Source organism: Polypterus senegalus, chromosome 7, assembly GCF_016835505.1.
Source record: "Polypterus senegalus isolate Bchr_013 chromosome 7, ASM1683550v1, whole genome shotgun sequence".
NCBI classification, from domain to species: domain Eukaryota; kingdom Metazoa; phylum Chordata; class Cladistia; order Polypteriformes; family Polypteridae; genus Polypterus; species Polypterus senegalus.
Window position 1 is genome coordinate 6437414 of NC_053160.1, and position 15028 is coordinate 6452441.

The 15028-nt window shown below is 42.6% G+C and overlaps 2 protein-coding genes across 2 annotated transcripts in view; one reads left to right on the forward strand and one right to left on the reverse strand.

The window, feature by feature from the left end:
* Positions 1-8097, forward strand: part of trmo (tRNA methyltransferase O) — a 66890-nt gene extending 58793 nt beyond the window's left edge. Inside the window, exon 7 of the mRNA XM_039758190.1 lies at positions 7412-8097. The gene's annotated coding sequence lies outside the window, so the exon portion shown is untranslated. The remainder of the gene's footprint in view (positions 1-7411) is intronic.
* cfi (complement factor I) overlaps positions 1-15028 on the reverse strand; it is a 70804-nt gene that overhangs the window by 23364 nt on the left and 32412 nt on the right. Inside the window, exons 7-10 of the mRNA XM_039758187.1 lie at positions 8106-8213; positions 6403-6465; positions 3362-3400; positions 1984-2087 (exon numbers count right to left, since the gene is read on the reverse strand). Coding sequence (XP_039614121.1) covers positions 1984-2087; positions 3362-3400; positions 6403-6465; positions 8106-8213 — 314 coding nt within the window. The remainder of the gene's footprint in view (positions 1-1983; positions 2088-3361; positions 3401-6402; positions 6466-8105; positions 8214-15028) is intronic.

Consider the following 15028-nt stretch of genomic DNA (forward strand, 5'->3'; position numbering starts at 1 on the left):
AAAACCGCGCAGAGCAATGAGAAGTCTACGTGAGTCACAGGTGCTTCTGGACTGTGCAAAGACGACAATGACTCAAGTGACGAGTTGAATTATTACATTACCGATTTTTCAAATGTTCATTTTCTCCCTGTGCTTACAAATCATTAAAAAACAGGCCTGATTATGCAGCGTGTGGTACGCTGTGGGTTGGCTAGTTCTTTATAAGGGTCCTACAAATCCCTCAGCGAGTGTCCCTTACTTTCATTATCTGATTATTATATAGCGCCTTTCCTTATCTGTCCAGGTAACTATTTCATATACAGTGTGAGGGATGGCCAAGAGCCTGGCCTGGCCCTGGAAAGATCGGGTGAGATAGCATACACAGGACATTATCTCCCTCGAATCACCAGATGGCAGCCCCACTTGGTTGCGGCAGTGCCACGGTTTCCCATAGGGCATCATGGGAACTGGAGTTCCTGGACTCCTGTTGGGATGCTGAAGGGAATAACGAGGCCTACCTGGGTCGGGCTCCAGCCTAACCCGGAAGTTCTCCACAATTATGAGACACCAGAAGTACTCCTGGGTTTCCCATAAAAGGAGCTGCCGGCCACCACTTGAGGAGTCGGGAGGAAGGAGGACAACACTTGTGTGGAGGAATGGAGGCAGAGAGAGAGAGAGAGAGAGAGAGAGAGTGTGATAGAGACATAAAAGAAGCAATAAAGACAAAGAGTTGCAGAATGGCATATTTTACTTGTATTAGTGGTGGGAAACGCTTATTGGAAGAGTTTCCCACAATAAAAATCTCTTTGGACTTTGGATACTTGTGTCCGAGCCTTTGTGTCGGGTGTTTGTGGAGCCTGGTGGCCACCACCGTCATGTGTAAAAGTAAGTGCACCCCACAGGCAAACAGTAGACCTTTATGCAAACAGATGACGGTGACCTACTTGAATAAGAAACACAAGGGAAATGTGCTCCTCCAATCATGTATTCAAAAACAGATGTGTTGATCTACAGAGGGGAAAAAGCAAGTCCACCCTTGGCCTAAGGAGCTGGCGTTGCCCCCTTTAGCAAAAATGACTTCATGTAGGCCCACCAGTCTCAAGACATTGACTCGGTGACATTTAGGACCACTCACTCCTCCATGCGCAATTCCTTCTGCTACAGGATGTTTGTGGATTTTCTTGCATGCCCCGCTTTATTCAAAACCCCTCCCACCTCACATCATTTCAAAGGGATTCAAATCAGGGCTTTGACCAGGCCGGTCCATAACCCTCCACGTCTTGTTTTGGAGTCATTCCTTGTGGGCTTCAGATCATCATTGTCTTGAAAGGTCCATTTCCAGTTCCACTTCAATATTCGGATGGATGGGCCTCACATTCTCCTCAAGCTCATTTTAATACGATGAAAAATTCAGAGTTGACTGTAAACTGCCCAGGCCTTGAGACAGCAAAGCAACTCCAAACCAGGGCATTTTCACCACCGTGCCTCCAAGCGGGTATGAGGTTCTCCTTCAGAAGTGTGCTGAGCTGCCACCATCTCTGTGTGGACACTTCCTGCAATCAACAGCATGGTGACAATAGCTCTGGCAGCATCTGTATGTCATAAATATTATTGTCAGTACTATATTTCATTGAGGTTTGAAGGCCAAGTTCCTGTTTTGTTGTGCTTTCAATGGGATGTCTTGGTCTCTTTGTAAAAAAAAAAAAAAAAGACAAAGACTCCGACAAATCAAATTTCCCTTTTGGAACAGAATCGAATGCACTAATGGACAGATTTGACACCTCATAAAATACATAAAAACTGTTTATGGATGACTGAAAGCCATCATCTGACGTCATGTCCACTGATACACAGACTGGTACTCGGGCTCATCATGGAGTTGGCTTAAAGCCCGCCGTGTTTCAGGTTCAGGCTTTAGTTATGTACAATATGTTCAGATTTCTCAATTCTATTCAGTTTCATATCTTATGATGGACCCTGATCAGGGTCTCTTTGCCTTCTTACCTTAAGTGCGACCACTCCTCCCAAAAGACGCTTGACTCGCACCGGGTCTGCTTTGCGTACCCCACAAGTTAAAGATGAGATTGCATTCCTGGTAGCTACGATTTCTAAAAAAGAACAAACAGAAGAATTTTGTTGAGATGCCTCAAATCCAGACCTGTAAGTGGATCCCCTCGTTTAAGGTTGTACTTTTATGGCTTCTTTGTGTTTGGTCTCATGTAACATCCCTGTAGTTGTCACTCTGACGAAGCGCTGCAGCCTCAGATCCCGGGCCCTAACTTCTAATTCCATTCCTGGTTGCTGTCTGGGTGGAGTTTGCATGTTTTTCCTTTGCCTTTGTGTTTTCTCCTCCCATATTTCAAAGAGGCGGGGTTAAGTTCATTGGCAACACTAAGTTAGCTTCAGTATGAGTGAGAGGGGGGCGTGTGGGAGGACTTGAAGGAGGCGGAGTCATGGGCAGGGCCAAAGACAAAGTGTAACAACCTCCACCCAATAACTGCTTGCTGATTAACAAGCACTGAATATTTTTGGGTTCAGATGTATTTATTTTTTTTGTTGTCCCTTACATATTATTGTGTACTCGTTGTTAGTGAATATGTTTTATGTTTCCTTTTTGTTACTTTCTTGTATAAGTGGTATAGGGAAAGTATTGGAATTCTCCAAAAATTCCATTTCATTCTTGACATTTTAGACAAGAGTCCATAAATATAATTTTTGAAATTATGTGTGTGTGTTAACATGATAACTTGAGTACACTTTCACTTAGGTCAACCAAAATTTGCATACAAGTATTGGGTACAAAAGTTAGATATCTATCAGGTTTTGGGCTATTTCTGCTACCCTGAAGTGGTACATTCTGATTTATTCAACTTTACTTTTAGAATAATTGTTCAATATATTATTAATTTGATTTGTTGTTGATGGTTCTTTAATGTACATAATACAAAAATAATAATCCTTGTCTTGCGGTTTAGTCCTCAAAGATCCATCCCTAAATCTGAGTATACGAGAGAGTCGAGGAGACACCACTCCCATTTTTTTTTTGTACTTTATTATTATTTAAGAAGTCTTGCTTTGTCGAATTACTCAGCCACAACAGACCAAACCAGACTCTTTAGTAAGGGGGCAGAAGCCAGACGTATCCAAACCAAACCCCCCAAAGGCACCAAGAGAACACGCAGGGAATCCTGGCCAAAAGTGAAACGGAGCAGGCTGGTGACGCCACGATGAAGGTGGAGTTCATGGCACTTTATGCTTCAGCAGTATCGGTGGATGAAGGAGCATTTCATACAGCGTCTGACTTCAGTCTTAGTCCACAGGAATAAACGCCAAGTGGCACTGAGTAGAGCGTACATTCACCACATGACAATGGACGTCTTACCTTCAGTCACGTTGGAAATGGCTTGTAAAGAATGGCTTCCTGAAAGAAACACGAAAAGACGTTTTAGGACGTCGGTCATTCTGAGCCTCCGGTTAGGCGAAACAAGGCTGTGGAAGGCTTCTAGAATTTTGCACTGCAAAGTGTTTCTTTACAAAATACATCAAAATAAAATGAAATGGATTTCTCAGTATTACATACTGTAGTGCTTAGGCAAATTATTTAGCTATCGGCAGTACTGTGCTTTGAATTATTGAGTCCCTTTACAAAATACCAGCATATCTGCCTATGAGCATAAGACAGGGCTGTGCTACACGAGCCGAGCATCGAAGACTACACTACAGTGCAATTGTGAGCAGTATATAATATAGCGCCTTTCTACTCTTTATCATATTAGGTGTCTTCCATCTATTTATATATCAGAATTTTACAATGTCTTTCTAATCAATGTATTAGTATTTAAATGCTAACTCTCAAAACTTTTAAACTGCCTTTTAAAATTATCAATCACCATTCCATAGTGCCAGTCTATCTATTAATTATATATTGATTTTCCATTCTCTCTATCTGTCTACTATATAGTGTCTTTCATATCTATCTATCTATATACAGTTCGGTCCATAAATATTTGGACAGAGACAACTTTTTTCTCATTTTGGTTCTGTACGTCACCACAATGAATTTGAAATGAAACAACTCAGATGAAGTTGAAGTGCAGACTTTCAGCTTTAATTCAGTGGGTTGAACAAAATGATTGCATAAAAATGTGAGGCAACTAAAGTATTTTTTGAACACAATCCCTTCATTTCGGGGCTCAAATACAATTGGACGATTGACTCAAAGGCTATTTCATGGCAGGTGTGTTCAAGTCCGTCGTTCTGTCTTATCAATTAAGCAGATAAAAGGCCTGCAGTTGATTTGAGGTGCGGTGTTTGCATGTGGAAGATTTTGCTGTGAACAGACAACATGCGGTCAAAGGAGCTCTCCATGCAGGTGACAGAAGCCATCCTTAAGCTGCGAAAACAGAACAAACCCATCCGAGAAATTACTACAATATTACGAGTGGCAAAATCTACAATTTGGTACATCCTGAGAAAGAAAGCAAGCACTGGTGAGCTCAGCAACGCAAAAAGACCTGGACGTCCACGGAAGACAACAGTGGTGGATGATCACAGAATCATTTCTATGGTGAAGAGAAACCCCTTCACAACAGCCCACCAAGTGAACGACACTCTCCAGGGTGTCAGCACAGTTCTGGAAAAACATTCTTTGGACAGACGAAACCAAGATGAACCTCTACAAGAATGAGAAAGGCAAGAAAAAAGTATGGAGAAGGCGTGAAACAGCTCACTATCCGAAGCATAGCACATCATCTGTAAAACACGGTGGAGGCAGGCAGTGTGATGGCTTGGGCATGCATGGCTGCCAGTGGCACTGGGACACAAGTGTTTATTGATGATGTGACACAGGACAGAAGCAGCCGAGTGAATTCTGAGGGGTTCAGAGACATACTGTCTGCTCAAATCCAGCTAAATGACGTCAAATTGATTGGGCGGCGGGCGTTTCATGATACAGATGGACAATGACCCAAAACATACAGCCAAAGCAACCCAGGAGTTTATTAAAGCAAAGAAGGGGAAAATTCTTGAATGGCCAAGTCAGTCACCTGATCTTAACCCAACTGAGCAGGCATTTCACAGCAACTGAAAGTAAAGGCCTGGCAGAGCATTAAAAAGGAGGAAACCCAGCATCTGGTGATGTCCACGAGTTCAAGACTTCAGGCTGGCATTGCCAGCAAAGGGTTTTCAACCAAGTATTAGAAATGAACATTTGATTTCCAGTTATTTAATTTGTCCAATTACTTTTGAGCTCCTGAAATGAAGGGATTGTGCTCAAAAAATACTTTAGTTGCCTCACATTTTTATGCAATCATTTTGTTCAACCCACTGAATTAAAGCTGAAAGTCTGCACTTCATCTGCATCTGAGTTGTTTCATTTCAAATTCATTGTGGTAATGTACAGAACCAAAATTAGAAAAAAGTTGTCTCTGTTCAAATATTTATGGACCTAACGCTATATATATATATATATATATATATATATATATATATATATATATATATATATATATATATATATATATATCGCGTATATCGCTTTTCTTATTTATTTATTATATAATGCCTTTAATATCTATTTCATCTATCTATTATATAGTTCCTTTCATCCTTCCATCTACCTATCTATTATCTTGCCTACTATACTAAAATGCATATCTATTATATAGTGCCTTTCACATCTATCTATCATTTAGTGCCTTTCATCCACCTATCTATCTATCTATCATATAGTGCTTTTCTTATTTATCTATTATATAATGCCTTTCATATCTATCTATTTTATAGTTCCTTTCATCCATCCATCCATCTGTCTATTATCTTGCCTACTATACTAAAATTCATATCTATCTATTATATAGTGCCTTTTAAATGAATGGCACTTTATCTATCTATCAGTTATATAGTGCCTTTCATCCATCTATCTATCTATCTATCCATCATATAGTGCTTTTCATATCTATTCTATAGTTCCTTTAATCCATCTATCAATCTATTATCTTGCCTACTATACCAAAATTCATATCTATCTATTATATAGAGCCTTTCATATGTATCTATCTATTATTATATAGTGCCTCTCTATATATTTATCTATCTATTATACAGTGCCTTTCATCCATCTATCTATCTATCATATAGTGCCTTTTACTCTATCTAGCTATCTATCAGTATTATATTGTGCCTCTCAAGTTTATTTATCTGTATTAGCATTTTCATTTGTAATATTCTGTTTCCAATGGTATACTAAATATGTTTTGTGATTTTACAAGAAGTGGTTAATGAACTGGCTTCATCCATTATTGTTCGTAACCCCTCATTGAGGAGGGTTGACACGTGACACACACACACTTATACAATGAATTAACTTTAAAAAAAGCACTACAGATGGACACATTTTTTACCTCCAAATATGACACTACTAACCAGCAAATAAGGTTCTTCCAGATTGTGTAAATATGAGACGCTCCCTATGCAGCTTTGAGTCTTCTAATAATAAAAATGAAAAAAAAGGCTCAGGTTATCATCATCATCATCATGTCTAATTCATCAGAGTATGATACATTTCACATCATTTGATCTCACTGCCTTTCAGTAATTGTGTTGCAACCCAAGCATCTAGCCCCACCCAATATGCTACTACTCACTCCTCTAGCCCCACCCAATATGGTACCACTCACTCCTCTAGCCCCACCCAATATGCTACCACTCACTCCTCTAGCCCCACCCAATATGCTACCACTCACTCCTCTAGCTCCACCCAAAGTACTGCCACTCATTCATCTAGCCACACCCAAACTTCTCCCACTCAAACATCTAGCCCCAGTTGCTGCCACTCATACATTTAGCCCCACCCACCCTACTGCCAGTCATTCTTCTAGGCCCACCCAATCTTCTACAGCCATTCTAATGTTTAGGTCTGCCCAACCTGCTGCCATACACTCATCTAGTGCCACCTAATTTGCTACCATTCAAACATTCTACCCACCCAATCTGCTGCTGCCACACACTCATTGTGTTCAGACCAAAGTGTGTGTATATTTATTTATTTGGCTATTATTTATATATTTATATTTCTGTAAAAAGACAAATTTCCCCCCTGGGGACAAATAAAGTTCTATTTATCTATGTTATCCTACCTACTATACTAAAATTCAAATCTATCTATCTATGTATCTATCTAGTCCAGTCAAACCTGCTGCCACACACTCATCGAGCCCACCCAATCTTTTTCCACTCATATGTTTAGCTCCACCCAATCTGCTGCTGCCATTCAGACTTGTAGCCCCGCCCACCCTCACTCACAGACCTCCATGTCTCTCAGTCCTGCCTGTAAAGAGCTCTCTGAACTCCGCTGCTATTTTCTATTAAATTTAGTAGTGGGCACTGAGTAATTTATAACACTACAACATGTTTTTATCTTTTTTTTTTTCAGGGACCCCCACAAAACTCCAAGAGGTCCATTAGAGGATCCAAGGCTATTTTTTCATCTTATGAGTGAAGACTCACTGGCTGGGAGGAAGAAAGGCCTATTCATAGGCCAGTTAAAAGCTTGGCCCAAAGGCCATTCTTTCTCCAAGACCCCAATGTCCTCCTCCCACACACTCCTGTTGTCTTAGCAGGTCGGACCCCCTCAGTCAAATTTGGAAACTCTGAATTTTGATCTTTCTGACTTTCATTACCGAGTCTATCTGTTGCTTCAAGGGATGGCACCACGACAGCCCCTCTCTGTTACCTTCAATGAGCACTTTGGAGAGTTTATGAAGATCTTATGCAGGTTTCTTGCTTTAACTTTTCTATAACGACTTTGGGAGTCAACGCAAGCTTAAACTGTGTGGACAAATTACAAAAAGGTCAAATTTATTCTGATCTCAGAGGAAGCAGAACTCCTTCCATTGCTCTTCATTTATATGGCTATGCTTCTGACAGGGCAAGCGAGGGGGCGTTATGCTGAGGTTGTGCGACCTGAACACTCATCATCCTCTTATTATGGAGGACTGACAGACATGATGGACTGAATCCCCCACCCCGTCCTCGTCCACCTTGTTCTAACGGGGTCACTTTTGAATGCCCCGCCATTGTGCCCTCGCTGCTCTTATCCAACAAACGGAAGTAAAACTTCACGTCACCTGCTGCTTTGGTCTCATCCTCCCCTCCTAGGCAGTCGTGCACGCCGTCCTTAACGGACTCCCAGGGGATGCACACGTCCGACTTGCAATGAAAGCCTTCTCTGCATTCTGTAGAGAGACGAGAAAGGACATTTGAGGCCGGGCTTTGTTCGTTTCAGTGCACTCGACTCCAGTGCCCCCTGTCCCGTTACTTGCTAAAGGGGAGCAGACATGGAGAAAAGCGCCATACAAATGAAAGACATTATTATTATTGTGATTGTTACTATGAGGAGCAGCTCCTGCTAACTGATGGGTGCCAGGCGCAGTGAAATGAAGCACTGGCAGAGAATAATTACCATCTTAACAGCAATTATACCCCCCACACCCCCTCGGGCAAAACAGTGCACTGGAGCCCCCTACCTCCACAACCACCCAGCAAGTCACAACATACATAGATTAGCATGGGGTGCCCCCGGGCAACTGCCCTACGTGCCCATGCGTTACGACGGCCCTGCCCACCGGGTCAGCTGTTGTGGACCGTTCAGTCGTTAAGGTCTGAAATCAAAATGGGAATGAACCCCCGGGCAGGACGTCAATCCAAGAAGGGGCTCACTCCTACCCCACTGATATCCTCGAGTGTCCTGGAGGATTAGATATTCATTATGGAACATCAAGCGTCAGGCTTCTCAAATGAGCCGTGAAGGTGGGGCTGCCAACCATACGGAAGGATGTTAGGACCACGGAGAAGAAAAAAGATATATATTGACACAGTGGGGGTTTAATAGTATACGTCGAGATTAAGGTGGAAATGTTGACTTTATTCTTGACATTTCCAATTTATTCTCGCCGTTTATATCGAGATTAAAGTCGACATATTGACTTTATTCTTGTAGCTTATTTTGTCATTAAAGCAGAACGTTGTTAATTTACTGAAGCGTATTAGGGCCACAGAGTCAAGTCAAGTTGGGAAGCATGCACTGGTACAGTGAGTTGTTGCACCCACCACATGTCAAAACAGCGCGGGATCCCAGTTGGCAACCCCCAGGGCAGGCACACAGTCCAGTACCACCCTCTGGAAATGACCCTCTATCTGCCGCAGCCAGGTGTTACGTGGGCGTCCCCTTGGCCTGGTCCAGCCGTTCGGGTCCTCAACAATGAGGATCACCCTCGGGTAATCACGCCACATGGCCATAGTGCCGTAACTGACGCTCCGTCACATTGAAGGTCATGTGCCTCATTCGGGACTCCATTGGCAACACAAAGTCAAACCAGTGGTACCCTAGGATTTTCCGGAGAGACACACATGAAGGAGTGCAGTCTTCGTCTCAGGTCACTGGATAGTGTCCATGTCTCACAACTATATAGGGAGCACCAGGACTCTAAAGACTTGGACCTTCGTCCTTTTGCACAGATATCAGGAGCACCACACACCCCTTTAAAGTGACCTCATGACCCCCCATTCTCGACCAATCCATCATAGGAAGATTCACCAGAGACATGAATGTCACTGCCGAGGTAAGTAAACCTCTCAACAAGGTCAACACTCCACAGACTGACACACTGCTGATGGCCGTGCCCAAGAGGTCATTAAAGGCCTGGATGTTGGTTTTTATTAGGACACTCACAAGCCCAGACACTCAGACTCCTCACTTAGTCTCTCAAGCACCCCGATCAGAGCCTCCATTGACTCCACGAAGATCACAACATCATCAGCAAAGTCAAGATCCGTGAATCTTTCTTCACCAACAGATGCCCCACAGCCGCTGGACCCCATGACCCTGCCCAACACCCAGTCCATACAATCATTGAACAGAGTGGGAGCAGAACACACCGCTGACGAACCCCAGAATCAACTGGGAATAACACAGAGGGTCTGTCTTCACTCTGCACAGCACTCACAGTACCAGTGTACAGGCCGGCCATGATATCCAGCAACCTCGAGGGGATCCCACGAACCCTCAGGATGTCCCACAGGGCAGCTCGATAAACTGAGTTGAACAGTTTTCAGAAATCAACAAAGGCTGCAAAGAAACTGCCGATATTCACGTTTGCACTCCATGAGGACTCTCAGTGCCAGGATGCAGTCGATGGTAGACTTCTTAGGCATAAAACCAGACTGTTCCGGTCGCTGGTAGGTGAGCAAGTGATCACGGATCATATCGAGGACGACCCTAGTGAGGACCTTACCTGGCACCAAGAGCAGTGTTATCCCCCTGTAGTTGCTGCAATCCAGGCGATCACCCTTCCCTTTCCAGATAGGGACGACAAGTCCCGCTTTCCAGTCAATTGGGATGATGCCAGTCTCCCAAATGGAAGCAAAGATTGCTTGCAATGCCAGGAGGACAGCCTGACCACCAGCCTGGAGAAGTTCACCCCTAGATACCACAGATCCCTGCAGCCTTTCCTCCATTCAGCTGGTTCACCACCTGTGCCATCTCTGTGAGACTTGAAGGGTTCACAGCTAAATGGAGGGTCAGCATCAAGAACTGTGGACCAGAGATATCCAACATCCTGACCCGAGGATCAGCTTTAAACAACTGCTCAAAGTAGCCAGCCCAGCGGGTCTTGTCATTGAGGCTCTCCAACATCACATTGGGATCGGCAGTCGCACCCAAATCTACAAGTTCCTCATACAAACTACGTGGGCCACGGAGAAGAAGAAAAAATACAGAGGGAAAACAAAGTGTATGTCAAGAATAATGTCGACATGTCTGCTGTATTCTCGGCATTTCCGCTTTATTCTTACCGTTTATATCGAAATTAAAGTCCACATTTTCACTTAACATTCATTTACACGCATTCACTTAACATGCACACGTACCAGTCCCGGTACATAACGACGATTTTACGACGTCACAATCATGCCACAGCCATGTGTACATGCCCCTCTGTCATGCACCTCGACATACTACCCATCAAATGAAAATTCAGAGTCTCGTCTTTCCGATGATATAAATCATTTTGACACACAACAACCACAGCACTGACACTAAATCCTTTTTTACAGAGAAGTAAATACTTTTTAAGAGCTGACTTTTCCTACCTTTGAAGGCTCTCTGCAAGTCAAACATCAATATTTCCGAGCAATATTGATCTCATTCTGTCCGTAAGGCTCCAGGGAATATAATCCAGTAAAACGATTAGGTCCAAAACACACGATAGATCCTCAAAGGGACAAAAACTCCAGAAAACGTTTCTTAACTTGAGACTAGCTCCGACATTTTTTTTTACTTCTATTGGTCATATCAGACGTAATTTGTTTCTGTCGGCAATAACCATGCTAAAGCAAGTTACACGGAAGTGTTAGCTTCTGATTGACACCTAAGTTGGCCAATTACGAGTTACGAATTACGAATCTACCAGTTTGATTGGACGCTGTGAGTGACACTCCAAAACTTACAGCCAATGAGCAGCTGAGAACGCCGATATGTAACTTGCCATGCCAACTTGTAAACAAAACCGATCGGAGCTGCGCGAAGCTGGCATTTGTGCCAGTCTGCAGACTTGGTGTGTGGTTGTTTATTGTGATTTCACCTAGTTTTTTCGCATTTTAAATATGGATAAATGTACAGAAAAACGTAAATACACTCTCGATTAAGTAATAGAGGCATGTACGCGGCGTGACAGTGATCGATCGGACCAGGATAAGTCTGAGGCAGAGAGCGACATGTGACACGCCCTTGTGCTTTCTGCCTGCTAGGGATTGCTACAATCAGTGGCGCATGGAAAAAAGCTGAGCTGTGTTGTAACAGTTTGTAAAAAATGTATATAGTTTGTGTGCATTTTATTTTAAAAAAAAGTAAAAATAAAATATATATATATTTTTTTGGCCCATAAGACTTGTTTTGACTATTTTTATATTGAAATGTGTATTTTTTATTGTTTTTATTATGGAAAATGAATTTCCATAACTAATAGAGTGACACTGTGTGTAGATATAGATTCCTTTAGGTGTAAGCTTTCAGTAGAGCCCTCATTGATATCTGTGGGTTGAAGCATTCAAAAGTTATTACACTTTTAACATACGGTCCAAAATGTGGATAATGGTCCTCTAAAAAGCACCTGGACATGCCCACATAAAAACTGGTGTAAAAAATGTCATTTTTACTGGTATTCTTTTCAAATTTGAAATGTGAGTAGTCAACAAGTTATTCTGTTGGTACATAGTGTGTTTCTGTCCCCACCTACCTACTGCAGCTATAGAGGCCTTAATTTTCACAAAAAAACTTAGGCGAGAAAAAAAAATTCATTTTTTCTGTGAGTTCTAATGTGCATAACTTTTGATCAGTCCCACCTACAGTGATTCTGACTACTAAAGGTGAAACTAGAGAATGTTACCTTTACAAAGAGACCAAACATGTGTTTATACTCCAGATAGTTCAATAACAGCAATGATTCTAATTTGGAGAGGTCGAATTACAAGCGACTTAGCAAAAATGACCCCGCTTGATAAGGGGTATGTCAAGAATAATGTCGACATGTCTGCTGTATTCTCGGCATTTCCGCTTTATTCTCACCGTTTATATCGAAATTAAAGTCCACATTTTCACTTTAAACCCTTGTTTTTACTCTCTCGAGTTTAACTTTGTCATTTCGTAAACTTCATTTTAAAATCAAGGTTTAATTCAGTAGATTTTCTCAAACCCCACCATAAGTTATGTAGCACATTAAATGCTTTTTGTTAAGTGATCCCCGACCCAGTTGATAATCGCTATGCGCTTCTTAAACGGACTTCCTCCTCACGAAGAGGTGGCACCGGCAGCGATCGCCGCACAGAATCCATTCACTTCATGATATTCCTGCTCTCTGAACATTTAAAATGCTACGATAAATACTTGATATCATTTTCATGATGAAATGCATTAAAGCAGGTATTGAACGTGTGGGGGGCACGGTGGCGTGGTGGTAGTGCTGCTCCCTTTCTGTAAAGCTTCTCCAGGAGTACGTTCAGTTCAGAAGACCTTTATTTATGGCAGATGTGTCGAGGCTCCAAAAAGCTGGATGTCTGAATGGATATCGCACTGGTTTACATATTGTGTAAATGTTGGGGTCCTGAGCTGGTGGTCGGAGACATGAACACAGAATTCAATGGATGTTCTTCTGAGTGGTCTTTCTTTACTGAATGCACGCTGTCTCCATCTGACATACCAAACCCCTCACTTCCTATCCATCCATTTTTCTTTCTCCACATAAGCAATCACCACACGATAAACGTCTTCGCGCAAGTAAGACTAGCTATCCTTTGAAAAATCTTCGTTAGACATGTTTAATTATGCCATCCATTCAGGATTGCCCCCATCCCAGCAAGCATCGTGCGCGAGGCAGGAGCAAATCCTGAACGGGGCGCCAGCACATCACAGGGCGAGTACGAGCAACACATACACTAGCAGCAGGGACGTGCGGTCAGAGGAGGTAAGTGACGCTCTCATGAAAAGTAGAAAAACTAATAATGATAACATAAAATAATTTTGACCACTGGTCCGTGCAATAAATTTGCTTTCTGTATGATTCCAATAATTCTAATCATTTTTATTGTCAAAATTGCTGAAATTGCTCATTTTCTGTTCAAATACAGGGCAGAAACGCGAGGTGCGTCAGTGACGAGCCTCACCTGCACCTCGGACTGCGCTCTCCCTCACCTCACACACTGACGGGGTTGATGCAGGCAAGTGGCATGTGCCCGTTGCTGTCTCTCTGTATGTCGCCAGTATAAGGTTTGCAGACACGTTTATTACACACCCTAACTTTCCACAGTCTGATTAATATCTTTAATTAATGTGTGCGACATATTTAGTGTTGCTGATCGGACACAAAACCGCAGTGAAAAGGCACATGGCGAGTGAGGCAGGCAGTACCGTGGCGCCCTGAAGGGGGCGCATGTGAGTCCAACAGGTGCTCGTTGCTGCAGAGTCGACAATAAGTTGGTGATAACAGAAAGTGAAATGCACTGCAGCGGTCCGTTTATTTTTATTTGTTGTTCCGACTGACTGCCAAAATGGAAGATTAAGAATTTTAAAACTAAAGGAAAATAAGGAGGAACTTTTTCAAGGAAGTGAAGGAGATTTTCGTGAAGAAGGATGGGCGCATGGACTTCATTTACAAATAAAGGTAAGACCATAAACGTTTTCAGTTTTATTAGAAATGGGATCAGACTAAGAAAAGAACAATCCATCCATCCATCCATTGTCTAACCCGCTGAATCCGAACACAGGGTCACGGGGGTCTGCTGGAGCCAATCCCAGCCAACACAGGGCACAAGGCAGGAACCAATCCTGAGCAGGGTGCCAACCCACCGCAGGACACACACACAAACCCACCCACACACCAAGCAAACACTAGGGCCAATTTAGAATCGCCAATCCACCTAACCAGCATGTCTTTGGACTGTGGGAGGAAACCGGAGCGCCCGGAGAAAACCCACGCAGACACGGGGAGAACATGCAAACTCCACGCAGGGGGGACCCGGGAAGCGAACCGAATAGTAACTTTCTCAAGTTAAATAAAGAGAAAGCTGAAATCTTAGTCATTGGCAATAATGGATACAATGAGGCTATTAGAAATAAACTGGATACATTAGGATTAAAAGTCAAGACGGAGGTAAAAAGCTTAGGGGTAACTGTTGACTGTAATCTGAATTTTAAATCGCATATTAATCAGATCACTAGGACAGCATTTTTTCACCTAAGAAACATAGCAAAAGTTCGACCTCTTATATCTTTGAAAGATGCTGAGAAATTAGTTCACGCGTTTGTTTTCAGTCGACTAGATTACTGTAACGCACTCCTCTCAGGACCACCCAAAAAAGACATAAATCAACTGCAACGAGTGCAGAATGCAGCTACTAGAATCCTAACTAGGAAAAGAAAATCTGAACACATCTCTCCAGTTTTAATGTCACTACACTGGTTGCCTGTGTCATTCAGGATTGACTTTAAAATTCTGCT